Here is a 13,329-nt window from a genome sequence, read left to right as displayed (position 1 = left end):
TGTGTGTGATTTTTTCTCAAAGGTGATCATCATTTTGGCAACCAAACATGAAAATGAACAAAAACACAAGTGAGCATGTCTTTCATCTCTAACTCTCTCCAGATTATGCAAAAAGTTGCTACAATAAGCTTTTATTTCTTGCGGAATCACATATTGCATGGATAGATGGGTGGAGCTGAGAATAGAAATGCAGTAAAATCAAGCCAAGTGTACCAATAGCTGTATTTATTTCTTAGAAGTTCTTAGAAGTTACTGAAAGTAATTATTGAAGCAATCTGAAAGCCTCTGTTGAAAAGAAACAAGAAAGATTGGAGAGAATTCCAGGGACAACAATGTAATCTACCAAAACTATTAAATTGCAAGAACTGATTCAATTTGCACACAAAAAAGACAAGAGTAATCTACTGTATTAATTAGAAGCTGTCAACAGAGTTGTATCATAGATTTATAGTTGTATGGCCTTAAATCTACATCACACTAAAAACGAATTATTTAGACCAAATGAGAAAAATTGCTTATAAAGATCAAGAAACAGATACAAGCGTAAGGTGGACATTGATGAGAGTTCTGAAACATGATACAATATACTGTACGAAAGAAAAGATAGCATGGTTACTTTAAATCCAAAAGAACTCTCTGAAGCAGGAGACATCATACTATTATAGGGACATCATAAAGATATACATTACAGAAACATTATAAACTTCATAATAGATATCAAATGGTTACAATGTTAACTCTTGAGTCCTGAGTGTCCATTTCATACTTTTTTGAAAGAGAATAGACCAAGCGGTTCAGCAGATATGCTAACATTAAGATGATTTCTGGTATTAACAACAAATTTCATAAGTCCCGCCCAAGTACATTAAAATGCGGTACATTTTTGTACGAATTTTTCCCTGACTAGTGTTCTTCAAAACTCTGTATCTCTGCATTCGCTTGACCAAATCCAGTGCAGTAAAGTTTTTCTGGTTTGCCTAGAGTGTTCAAAAGAGATAGTAATACATAGGAGTTAGAAATAGCAAAAATGAAAATCGGTCTGACATCGCTACCATGAAACCATGGTCGACGGTCACATTCACATAAATGAGCATTTAGGCTGTTAATTTCGACAAGGTGTTCCAAAGGTCCTGTTGCTAGTCTGGAGAGTTCTAGTATCATATCCTTACAACTCTCTCCATGAATTTTCCTACGTCGCCTTCTGTCAGGGGCTAATTCTTTCTACTAGTATTAAACAATCCATGCTGCCGTGGCGGTTAGCTATAATGATATTCATGTAGACTATAATTTTATTCATGTTCCACACCCACTTGTGGCCAATTAAATGTCCAAGAAATTCCTGGACACACTTGAACCAAACCACAATGTGAGTTTGACCAGACTCAAGCTTTTAGGTTGAGGCGGGTATTCGAGACTACACAGCTGGCTGGTACAAGGTGGAGAGTAGCCTCGATCCCAGGCCGAGTTTTCGCTTTTATAACGGTTAGGCGAACAACTGGGCCTGGTACTAGTTGTCTGCGCATGCGTCAAATTTTCATTGTATATTTGTGGTCGGCAAAAATATTTAATAAATCAATAATAGAAATTTGTACACAGAAAATGCACAGAGTGAGTACACAAAAGATGCACATAGGGAGCTGCTTCACAAAGGCCTGGGGAGTTGCCAGTTGTGCTGCAGCACAATTACAGTGATCCAGGGCAACTTCAGGATGATTGAATGCCTTCAAATTACGTTTCAAAAAGATTTAGCAGGCTGCTGGACTTCTCTGATTCTAGACCCCAACTCGTAACTCATTGCTTGAGAAAACGTAGATTCTCTTGATGTCTCTGAGCTACCCAGCAACGCTCGAATGAGCAGGTCATACTCCAGTCCTGTGTCTGTGAGTATAGGACAATATTAAAAGAAACCAAAGACGGTAAAACCCTTACCTCAAACTGTCCAGTCTCGTCCGTTAGTATAGCCAAGAGGAGCACTGTTGGGATAGCTGGATATTAGCCATTGCTCCTGTACAGAGAAGTAGACATTTTAAATACGTGTAGATCTATACATATTAAATTTCTCGGTTATAGTGTCATTGTCGACGAGCTGATGATGGCAGCACCAAGTTCTCTAGCTCACACTCTTCACTTGATCCACCATATTAATGATGAAACTATAGTCTACCTACATTCTTGCCAAACATGAACAAGACTTGATAGCATAGCCGGCCATAGGGCCCACACAAAAATATCTGACCTTAACAAGCTTGACAAAGCTTTATACCTCTTCCCTTGTTGTTCAGTCTTCAGAATAAGCTTCAGAGAAGAGAGAAGCTTCAGCTAAGAGCCATTCCAATCGATTCCAATAATGATAAAACGGGAACTGACTTCTAGTACACGATAGTACACGAATATAAATGTCACGAAAGTGAACGAGAATATCCATTCGTCAGAATCTGACGAACGATTGACGCATGCGCAGACAACTAGTACCAGGCCCAGTTGTTCGCCTAACCGTTATAAAAGCGAAAACTCGGCCTGGGATCGAGGCTAGGTGGAGAGTAGTACAGTGCTAGTGATCAGTAGAATCATGACTTCCCGAACAGTGATCACAATATCCCAGAGAGAATTTCTTGTGAGGAAATTTGAAGAAGGGATGCACAGTTGTGGACAGAACACTCTGAATGCTCGACAAGCTGCTGCATGCTACTGAGACTGGCTTGACATTAAATACTATAAACGTGAGATTGACCTGTCAACATTGGTATCAGGATGATGTATACATGCAGTCTCTAAAATTGAGTCTGGTCGTGCTATATATGCAATATGCTCTATAGTCAGTATTATGATATAGTCAGGCTAGTCACTGTGTGCACATTGTTAGTTGGCTAGTCTGTATGTACGCTGCTTAGTAACAGTATTGATCATAGTCAACTGGTTAGTTACCTTGTAGGCTGACGTCACGTGACCAAAATTGCAGAAAGTGCAATGCTTTCTTGGTATATATGCACATTCTGCTAAACTGTTTTAGGATCTTTTTTGAACATAAGCAGTCACTTAGAGATGTAGAGAGTATTTATATAGCTAGAAAGTAATTGTGTATAGGATTAGCACAATCATATTTAGGAAAGGTTGAAGATCGGGATAAGTTGTAACAGTTATGTCGACTTTTTAAGGAGTCTTGAGCTTGCTTGTAGCTTTGGATGCCTTAGACTTCTTTTTAGGTATGCGGTCCATATCTGATACCTATACGTCAAAAATGTACATTGTCACTAACAAGCTGTCATCAAATACATGCATTTGTGATTAAACTTCGTCTAGCCCCTATATACAATTAATTTCTAGCTATACAAATACTCTCTACATCTCTTACCGTCTGCTTATGTCCAAAAAATTGCCAAGTAAGCATTGCGCTTTGGACAGCAATTTTGGTCACGTGACCAGTTAATTGCGTTTTACCTCTGCCTTTCTACTAGCATTTGCGTGAGAGTTGAGTAAATTACCAGTATATTGATCGTAGAGTCAACATGGTTTATTATCAAGGGTTAATAAATAGAAGAGGGCATGCAACAGCTTGCGAGCAAAAACTGTAAGTGCATGGGCGGTGGAATTTACGGGAAAAGTACAAACTACTTCTGATTTTGTGTAAAGTACGTGTGCAGATACCTATAAAATAAATTGAATGCAGTTTTGTTCGCATTAAACTAATAGTGAGTTGCATGCCCTCTTCTCTTTATCAGCCCTTGCAGCTAATTAAGGTACAAATGTTTCACCCTGTACACATCACCTGCTGTAAAGACTAGCAGTATTGATTGTAGTCAAGCATTGGTTACTTTTAGGCTGTAGCCTGACACATGTAGCTACTACTTGGTAGTAGCATTGATTGCAGTCAATATTGGTTATGTGTATACACGCTGCCTTAGTATTACATGGGCTTTAATTGTATTTGTAACATGTACATGCAGTCGGTATTGGTTACACATGAGATGGCTTTAGCTTTGTCCAATTATTAGTCTGGGATCATTAATTAGTGTGTGTGTGTGTGTGTGTGTGCGTGCGTGCGCGCGTGTGTACGTGTGTGTGTGTACATGTGTGCGTGTGTGTGTATGCGTGTGTACATGTGTGTCTGTGTGTGTGTGCGTACAGCAACATACACACTACCAAAACTAAATACGCACATGCATACATGCAGTATTGGATAAACAATCACAAGAAACGGCACACCAGCTCTCATTGTGACACTGTTCCTCGTGCTAGAACTAAAAAGCTGTCCACACGTAGGAAATTAAGGCAGGCCTCTGGCTTCAGTAAAGAGTTTCACAAACAACAAGGTACGTAGATTTTATGGTGGATAGTTTATTTTAATGACATGCATGCCGTATATAAAAGTTGTGCATTCACTCACTATTCAGCAAATGCACGATTATATTAGATCTCAACGGGAAGACTCTCTCAGATAAATCAAAATTGATGGCAGAGGCTTGGAGAAAAATCAGCACTGCTGATAAGGAAAAGTACAATGTAGTAGCAAAAGATATTGAGGGTAGCAATGAGGAGGAGGATGAGGAGGAACTAACGCCGGAAAAAAAGAGGCAGCTCATTGTTCGGGTTGCTAAGAGACATCAGGGAGATGTAGGTGTTGTGAGTACTGTATGTGCACGTAGACGGCACATATAATATTGTATTTTATCACCTAAAATTAATTTTGTGAACATAATTATTATGATGTTGCGACAGGTCCAATTTATGCGAGCTAAGGAAATAATTACTTTTACTATGAGGCGGGCTTATAAATGATATAATGCCTATAATGTAGACAACACACTAAACCCTAACATGTGGCTATAATTACCTTGTGCACTTATACAGGCCAATCTGCTGCAATCACTTGGTTGTGAGATGGCTACAATGATGTTTGTTGATAAAAAGGTTTTAAGTGTGGGAACCACAGATGGGAAAAAATTTCTTCAATCTCACCCTGCAATCCTGTCATCCTTCAGCTCCTACTTTCTGTATGGTAAGGCTTTATAAGTAAATGTAATGTAGATACCATTATTTGATTACGTAAAACTGATTGCTTTGTGTGCACGACAAACTGTACACCTCGTTTCTCTAATTATTACTACAGATGACTTGTCCAAGAAACAATTTGCTACCCCAGCCACTGCAGCCTCGTCAAGTACAACCAGTCTCAACACAAATTCCAGCTCATTCAATGTTACCTCAACAAACGCAAACCCAATCAACACCACCTCATCTACTACATCCAAAGCTGTTATTTCCACTGTGAAGAAATCAACCACTAAAACTACAACCAAAGCAACACCTTCTGGAATCTTGTCCAATCAAGCTATTTCTAACACTGATACCGTCAGTACGATTTTTATGAAAGGCAGAGATGGAAGTATTGTTGCAACAGGTACAGTGCTTCCTGGTGTACATAAAACCATTCATGGTCGTCCTTGCCAAAAAGATTGTGAAACGCTTTCCGTTGTGGATGTTGTACAAGTTGGTGCTGAAGCTTGGTTTGAAGATGCTTTTGGGGAAAATAAATTGAGCACAGGGATCATCGTGGAATGGCCGAGCAGTATGATATCAAACGTAGCTGATGTCTCCCCACTTCATACAAGAACTAATCGCAAACGTAAATAACCAGCTGACTATAAAACTACTATGATAATTGTTATAATTATTGTATATACAATTGTAATAGGAATGGTAAAGGTTTCCTTCCATTTTATTCACGATTCTATATTCTCTCTATCTTGTGTACTGTATACGTAAGTAAGATTACGTTATTATTGTTTGTACGTACGTATATAATTATGTATGTACAATTGTATGTATGACATAGATAATAATTTATGTCCGAGTTTAGGACTATATATATAATTGTCAAAACTATATGCAGTTCATATTCATATAATGTTTAATTATGCATGCGCGTGGTTGACTTATAATAGCCTTGACTTCAATTTATAAAAGGCATTGATGTTTAAGAAATAATGACTGCCTATAGCTATAAGTGTGATTAATAAATTATTAATTAAAGTACATAAAAAAGATAAGTGTTCAATTGTCCACATCAGAATCATCATCACTACTACTGTCTGTACAAATAATATCAGTAACGGAAGGGTAATCATGTTCATGAATTAATTTGACAATTGTAAAAAAATGAACCATCTGGACCTAATAAGCTCGTATCAGGTAGCTCTACAGTATGATACTGGTTAACTGTTCTGGAAAACGTAATTAAATAAGATTCGCAAAGTAATCATCTTCGATGCAAAAGGTTAAGGCAACCTTTCTGAAACAGAGACAGACTATCAGATGTGGCGATATCCTGTATATGACGACTTATTACGGAATGCTCGTATTTCAGGTTGTTGGCAACAGTATTAATTTCTTCCATTATCATCTTCACTTCTTCCGTTGCCCTTTCCTTCATATTACACGCTCTCACAACTTTTATCCACAAATGAATGGGAATGGTACAATTTCCAGCCGACGCGACCTCCAACGTAGACAATTCTTCCAAATTGGAAACTGTCTCCCAATTCAAATTGGCTGGCAGATGGTATGCTACTCCTTCAAATTGATCATGACGCATACCATTAAATCTGCTCACTGTTCGTTTCAGCGTACTCGTACTTGATGATATCTTCTTTGCAAGGCGTGCAGCAATCGATTGACCATCTGTAACATAGTACATAGATCATGTTAGCATGCATACATACTACAATCTGATTGGCTAAAGGTAGTGTTCTATCCAACTTAGAAAATCATGTAGATCAAAATCTGATTGGCTAGAGAATCATGGTTGCTATAATAAAAATAAAATTAATGCTTAGACACTAGCTGTTTAGGAAGTTTCCACATAATTTAGAAGCCCTTAGGGCTAGTAGAACCCTCACTACGTTCGGGATACTATACAACCAGCTCTTTGGGCTTCTAAATCATAATTATTACTTAACTATTATTTATATAATTACATGATTGTGCTGACTAACATTCTTACCAGCGTATCTCGCTTTGGTAGATATTAAAAACCTACGCTCGCGAGCAATATGAAGGATGTTCTGAAAGGTTTTGTGACGTTGCCCGAAACCTGTCAAAGTTTCATCACGATTTTGATACAATCATCTGATAATTAATGCTCACTCAGATCAGTTTGACTCCTTGCGAACAGCCTGTGTTGTTGTTTCTGCAATTGTTCAGCTGATGACTCCGTCAGTGTACCTGAAGGTGCAATATAAAAGTGCACAAAATTCACAAACTTTATTCCTGACTACGTCTAACCATTTGACTCATTGATTAGCTTTGATAAGTCCTCTGTTGCACTATGTTGAGTGTTTTGGGCGTTCTTCAGCCTTTTGACTAACGATGCCCCTACGTATACAAGAGTTAGCACTTTTTTTCCCTTTATGCAAAGCATACATAGGTGCATACCAACTAGTGCTGAGAGCTAATATTAAGGTAGCCCTAACAAAAAACAAACCTAGATTAAGACGTACTCTTGATGCATAATGTAATAGAGCTGAGGTAAGGACATCAATGCGATGAGATGGTCGCATTTCTTTGGTGGATTTAGCAAATCTTCTTAGATATGACCACAGTCTCTCCATAGCTTCACCATCAGTAAGTCCGCATCCAGTTAGGACTCTAGGTGAATATGTCAGCTACATGTATAATACAACAGTAAGTTATTAACACACAGCTTTGGCATCTTTCTTCTTACCTGACAGAATGCACAATGCCCATAGACATGAAAAATTGGCACTCCTAATGTTGTCTTTTCTAACATGTCAAGATGTCCACGATTCTGGAGAAGTAATCAAATATAAGTGCGTACTAATTAAGATTAGATCTGACTATTGAGACACAAACCTTCAGATGAGTTTCGAGTAAGCAGGCAATATCGTACAGTAACAACAGACACTTGTCACCCTTGTTTTGGTGTGCCTTCTTTAGCAGGTACACAGGATATGCTAGTCTAGATAATTAAGATACAGAATACCTTAATTTTTAACAATGCACCATGTATGCTCTTTTTGAAAACCTTAATGTTATGTACATACCTTTCTCCATGCTTCATATTCAGAAATCTTTGGGGAAACTCATGACGACAGATGCTTCCAAACACGGCAGTTTCATCTAGAGCTGCGTACCTTGATTTGGAGCGCAAAGTGTCTCCAGCGAGGAACTCATGACACCCCTAATGCCAGGATAAAATTAACTGAGTGAAATGTGCTAAAAGTCTATTTAAACGATTACATCCAAATTGTATAGCGCAGGTTTTCACACTTGACCAATTAAGTATAACGCTAAAACCTTACCTTGTCGATTATCTGGCCAAATGTATCATAATCAGCAACAAACTCATCTACTGCTTGCTGTTCCTCAAAGAATACACCAGAGAAGAGTGGTGGTCGAACACTAACACCAGCAGACTTTTTCCGACATAGTCCAAATACACCATCCATGGATATAATTTGAGTTCCATTGCTCTGCACGTAAAAGGTAAGTATAGGCTGCCAGAGTCTAATTGCTATAACAAAACCACAAACCTGAGGACAGGCAGGGCAGATAGCTGTAGTGTTCAAGTCAGGAGACAAAAATAGAAGACAGTCGAGTTGATATCTGTTGAACCTGAATGTTAATGTGAATATGTCGTATTATGTTCTTTCACAATTAATATACCCTACCTATATTCTTCAAACGCATCAATCATGACAGGATAGATCTTCCGGAGCTATAGAAGAATAAACAGATTAAAACAACTGACAATTAAAAGTGTGTACCTCAAGCGATTGCTGACGCATGCAACATGTACCTCATCAGTGCGCAACAATTAATGTATAAGTATAACCGACATCAAATTCACATACTTGTTTGCTGATATCTCTTCCAATTTTGTATTCAAGAGAACGACAAAAAGCATCGACACCAATACACCCTTCCAGCAAAAGTGACTCCATCCATAGTAGCAGATCCTGATGAAATGCTAGGGTGGGAGTTGCTGGTGTCGCTGGCCACATGTTATGCCGCACAAGAGTAACAGCCTCAGGCTCACACTTGCAGAAGGTTACGCACACACAATGCTGGAAACCTGTAAGTCATTGGATTCTTAGACACAGGCTATATCAGTGTAGTTAAACAAATACCTTTAGGGTCAAGACAAACAACTTCTTTTATGTAAGTTGTACAGCAACAGTGAAGTGCTGGAAAGGTTCTCGACTGCTTGAAATAGTATGGGTGAAGCATTCCATTCTGTAAAATCAGATCGCATGCATTTAATAATCACAAAAATGTACAGCAGTATGTTTGATTAGTGCATACTTTCCAGAGAAAAGGTCGATGAAAAATATTTGTCAGAGAGTGTACTGAGTCCACATGGTTGGCACAGTAGTATGCCTGTGGTCCACAATCCCAGCAAATTGCAACAGCGGGTTCTTCACACTCGGCACACACAGAACAAGGGGAAGGAATTCCGGTTTCTACACTGGCACGTAGCAACTGGACACGCACTTCAGCCCAGTTGTCAGCAGCCTTCTGCTGTCGCTTCTCATAAGCACTTGAGCTCACTGTGTCTGGAAAAGTGGTGTCATCCTGCCCCGAGCTCTCTGGATCATGATCATGCCACTCACTACTGATTAATACATCTGGAGAGTCGCCACTGATAACATCAGTAGGCCTGCTCGCTCCATGTACATCTACTTCTTCAGCTTCATTTTTATCACTGGAGAGGAACCTAGTAAGTCTACTGCTGGAAGAATTAACAGAAGAGGATTCTGGCACAGCAGACAAAGAGAGAGATTTTTTATGCACAGCACGACGTTTTGAAGGAGATACTTCAAAGTAGGAGATAGATTGAGACTTAGGCTTCACACTTATCCTTCTCTTGCTCATAGCTATAGAATATAGATCTAGACATGATCTACCTGATTCTGCGGAGCTAGCTCAGTGCACCCATAGATAAAAGAGCTCGCTACTTTAGATTAAACTCGGTATAGACTATAGTCAATAGTCACTACTGCATGCTTTGCAGCTTACATGCTGACCTTAAGACTACTATTATCCAGTGCTAACCATGCGAACCCCCTGGACTTGTAATCGTTGTGTCAATGAGATAGAGCTGCACAGTTAGCTAGCTAGCTACTGAGTGATACGATTAGTTTCATGGTTGTCTGGGAGGACAGGGGGGTGCTCAAGCCCCCAAAGCCCCCCATTGTACACGCCACTGACTAGACTATGGCCTCGAGTACTACGACAGATGAGAAGTGGGTGATCGATAAGTTAGATGACTCTAACTGGACCACTTGGAAGTTCCAGATGGAACACTTGCTACTTGCAAAAGGTGTCTGGGAAGTTGTGGACGGAACCGAGGAGCTTGCAGAGGATGCGACAGCAGCAGCCCGTGCTGAGTTTTTGAAGAAGTCGCAGAAGGCATTCTCTTTAATTGTCCTGGCGATAAAAACTTCTCAGTTGTATCTTGTGACGTCGTATGAGCAGCCGAGAGAAGCTTGGGATGCCCTGAGAAACCATTTTGAGCGTGACACTCTAGCCAATAAACTTTTCCTGAAGAAGCAATACTTCCGGATGGAGATGAAGGAGGGGACATCGATCGAGAAACACCTGAAGCGCATGAAGGAGTTGACGGACCGATTAGCAGCAATTGGTGCTCCTATCGCTGAAGAAGACCAGGTGGTTACTCTTTTAGGAAGCTTGCCCAAAAGCTACTCCACACTTATTACTGCTCTGGAAGCCCGGGTTGACGGTATCTCGCTCAACTATGTGCAGCAAGCTCTAGCTCATGAGGAGCAGAAAATGCTTGGACGAGGACACTCAGGAAACTCTGATGCACAAAGAGGAGATGCAGCACTGTTTGGAGGAGAATCAAAGAGGAAATTCAAGCCACGGAAACCTATTTGCTATGGTTGTCAACAACCAGGTCATTTTCGACGGGACTGTCCCAAAGCAAAGAAAGGACCATCACACAAGGCAGAGACTGCTGGAGAGGAAAACAAAGAATCCGAGTCTGAAGAAGGCAGTGCATTTGCAGCATCACAAGATGGATCTCGAGATGGTAAATGGCTGGTAGATTCTGGAGCATCCAGTCATATGACCTGGGACAGAGAACTGTTGACTGACTACCAAGAATTTGAGGTTCTGAGAAAGTTGGTTTAGGTGATGGACGGACTGTGGACGCAGTTGGTTTTGGAAGTGTTCACTTGAGGATGTGCTTCAAAGTTAGCCAACCAAAGAAATTTGTTATGTACAAGGTTTTGTACGTTCCTAAGCTAGCCTGTAATCTTTTCTCGGCTATATCCAAAGGAGACTTCATCAAGTTTGGTCACTCTCGATGCTGGATTCGAGACGGAAATGGACATCTCCATGGAATGGGAACATTGGTGGATAAACTCTATCAACTCGATTGTGAAGCGATTCTCTCTGAGGCAGCAACACTGGTGAATGCTCAGAAAGACAACGATTTTGACGTATGGCATTTTAGACTGGGACATGCAAGTGAGCAATGCATCAAAAATGTCCTACAAGAAGCTGGCTACTGGTATCAAATTACCAAAACGAGCTAAGCTGTCATTTTGTGAGGGATGTATCGCTGGAAAGATGAAACGAAAACCTTTCAAGGCAGTGGGAGAAATACGATCCAAGAGGAAGCTTCAACTTGTGCACAGTGACGTATGCGGTCCAATGCCTACGGACTGTATTTTGTCACTTTCATTGATGATTACTCAAGATGTTGTGCAGTCTACTTTCTCATCTGAAGTTCCTGAGAAATTTAAGGAATTTAAAGTTCGTGTATTCAATGACTGCAGTCAGAGAGTGAGTACATTGCGGAGCGATAACGGAGGAGAGTACCTGTCTAAGGAGTTTAGGAGCTATCTGAAGTCAAAAGGTATACGCCAGGAACTTACAGTACCACATTCTCCAGAACAGAATGGTGTTGCGGAGAGGATGAACAGAACCCTCATGGAGACAGCTCGGTCAATGATGGCTCATGCAGGATTACCTGAAAGATTTTGGGCTGAAGCTGTAGAAACGGCAGCGCACATCAGAAACCATACTCCAACAACTGCTATCAAGGATACCCAATGGAAGTCTGGAATGGAAACGTACCCAACATTGCACACATGAAAGTGTTTGGCTGTATGGCATATGCACATGTACCTGATGTGCAGAGAAAGAAGCTCGATAAGAAAGCTGTGAAACTTCGGTTTGTCGGATATTCTATTCAGTCGAAAGCCTACAGACTGTTGGATGAGAAGACATCGAAAATCTATATTCGGAGAGATGTGATCTTCAATGAGCAAGATTTTGGACAGAAAACAGAGGAAGTCCCTAAAGGTGATCTACTTGAAACAATTGAGGTAGAACAAAACCCTGATATCGAATCAGAGACAGAGGAGGAGCAGGCTGAGTCAGAAGAGAGAAGACAATCTGAACGCACCAGACGACCTCCTGTTCGTTTTGGAATAGATGAATATGCTGACACAGCTACAGCCAATATTCCACATGTGGCTTATGTAGCACATCAGATTGCTGAACCAAATACTATGGACGAAGCATTGGCAGGTGATCTCTCAAATGAGTGGAAAGAAGCAGCCGATTTGGAGTATGACTCACTCCTACAGAACGAGACATGGGATCTTGTGGAAATGCCAAGAGGAAGAGAAACGATTGGCAGTAAGTGGGTCTTCAAGATCAAGTACAAAGGAGACGGAGAGATAGAGAGGTTTAAAGCCCGACTAGTTGCCAAAGGTTATGCTCAAAAACCTGGCATTGACTACGATGAGACATTCTCTCCTGTAGTTAAGTTCTCGTCAATCAGAGTTCTGCTGGCATTTGCTGTTCAGAATGATATGCTACTACATCAAATGGATGTGGTGACCGCCTTCTTGAATGGAACTTTGGAAGAGGATCTCTACATGCAGCAACCTGATGGTTATGTTCAGCAAAGAAAGGAACACCTTGTATGCAAGCTGAGGAATCTCTGTACGGCTTAAAGCAATCACCAAGGTGCTGGAATAAAGCCTTTACTGAGTTCATGAAATCAGTCGAATTTAAACAGAGTTCAGCGGACCCCTGCATCTATGTTCGAGAAACAGGCACGCTATGCATTGTTGCCGTGTATGTCGACGATCTTATCATTGCGACAAAGACTGACGAGGAAATGCAGCAAGTCAAGCAACTGCTACAGTCACAATTCAAGATGAAGGATATGGGTGAGCTACACTATTGTCTAGGAATCTCCATTAAACAAGACAAGGCTGGAAAAACTCTTGAGATGCATCAAAAGCAGTATCTTCTGAAGATGCTTGAAAAATA

The 13,329-nt window shown here is 40.4% G+C and overlaps 2 protein-coding genes and 1 long non-coding RNA gene across 7 annotated transcripts; 1 reads left to right on the top strand and 2 right to left on the bottom strand.

Moving 5' to 3' along the window:
• Window positions 1-1,544: 1,544 nt before the first annotated feature.
• LOC135333549 (uncharacterized) lies at window positions 1,545-2,538 on the bottom strand. Its single transcript, XR_010393973.1, has 2 exons — window positions 1,930-2,538; window positions 1,545-1,878 (listed from the first exon to the last, which is right to left on the bottom strand). It is a non-coding gene; the product is annotated as an uncharacterized LOC135333549 (long non-coding RNA).
• A 1-nt stretch (window position 2,539) lies between these two features.
• LOC135333548 (uncharacterized) lies at window positions 2,540-5,740 on the top strand. Of its 2 annotated transcripts, none has more exons than XM_064528515.1 (5): window positions 2,540-2,614; window positions 4,172-4,310; window positions 4,412-4,611; window positions 4,849-4,996; window positions 5,108-5,740. In XM_064528515.1, the coding sequence occupies exons 1-5, from the start codon at window positions 2,570-2,572 to the stop codon at window positions 5,629-5,631; spliced, it is 1,056 nt and encodes a 351-aa protein (XP_064384585.1). In that variant the 5' UTR covers window positions 2,540-2,569; the 3' UTR covers window positions 5,632-5,740. The 2 variants fall into 2 exon arrangements, with proteins under 2 accessions (XP_064384585.1, XP_064384584.1); XM_064528514.1 differs by having other exon boundaries at window positions 2,579-2,720.
• A 208-nt stretch (window positions 5,741-5,948) lies between these two features.
• On the bottom strand, window positions 5,949-9,880 carry LOC135333546 (uncharacterized). Of its 4 annotated transcripts, XM_064528511.1 has the most exons (14): window positions 9,322-9,880; window positions 9,147-9,252; window positions 8,871-9,091; window positions 8,688-8,734; window positions 8,550-8,631; window positions 8,319-8,489; window positions 8,061-8,197; window positions 7,870-7,975; window positions 7,721-7,804; window positions 7,481-7,661; window positions 7,282-7,371; window positions 7,144-7,221; window positions 7,001-7,090; window positions 5,949-6,678 (listed from the first exon to the last, which is right to left on the bottom strand). In XM_064528511.1, exons 2-14 carry the CDS (start codon window positions 9,244-9,246, stop codon window positions 6,257-6,259), a joined length of 1,809 nt encoding a protein of 602 aa, XP_064384581.1. In that variant the 5' UTR covers window positions 9,247-9,252; window positions 9,322-9,880; the 3' UTR covers window positions 5,949-6,256. The 4 variants fall into 4 exon arrangements, 3 of the variants coding, with proteins under 3 accessions (XP_064384581.1, XP_064384582.1, XP_064384583.1); XR_010393971.1 differs by lacking the exons at window positions 5,949-6,678; window positions 7,001-7,090 and having other exon boundaries at window positions 7,148-7,221; window positions 7,497-7,661; XM_064528512.1 differs by lacking the exons at window positions 7,001-7,090; window positions 7,144-7,221; window positions 7,282-7,371 and having other exon boundaries at window positions 5,952-6,678.
• Window positions 9,881-13,329: the final 3,449 nt, after the last annotated feature.

Source organism: Halichondria panicea, chromosome 3 (genome assembly GCF_963675165.1).
Source record: "Halichondria panicea chromosome 3, odHalPani1.1, whole genome shotgun sequence".
NCBI classification, from domain to species: domain Eukaryota; kingdom Metazoa; phylum Porifera; class Demospongiae; order Suberitida; family Halichondriidae; genus Halichondria; species Halichondria panicea.
This window is presented reverse-complemented; position numbering and strand designations above follow the sequence as displayed.

Bases quoted from the DNA above. Each gene is read 5' to 3' on its own strand.
- LOC135333548 (XM_064528514.1), top strand. From the start codon at position 2,664: ATGCTCGACAAGCTGCTGCATGCTACTGAGACTGGCTTGACATTAAAT. The intron at 4,311-4,411 runs GTACGTAGATTT...CGATTATATTAG, and splicing joins AGAGTTTCACAAACAACAAG to ATCTCAACGGGAAGACTCTC. The intron at 4,997-5,107 runs GTAAGGCTTTAT...TTATTACTACAG, and splicing joins CAGCTCCTACTTTCTGTATG to ATGACTTGTCCAAGAAACAA.
- LOC135333546 (XM_064528511.1), bottom strand. From the start codon at position 9,246: ATGCTTCACCCATACTATTTCAAGCAGTCGAGAACCTTTCCAGCACTT. The intron at 8,632-8,687 runs GTAGGGTATATT...ATTAACATTCAG, and splicing joins GATGCGTTTGAAGAATATAG to GTTCAACAGATATCAACTCG. The intron at 7,805-7,869 runs GTTTGTGTCTCA...TTACTTCTCCAG, and splicing joins TACTCGAAACTCATCTGAAG to AATCGTGGACATCTTGACAT.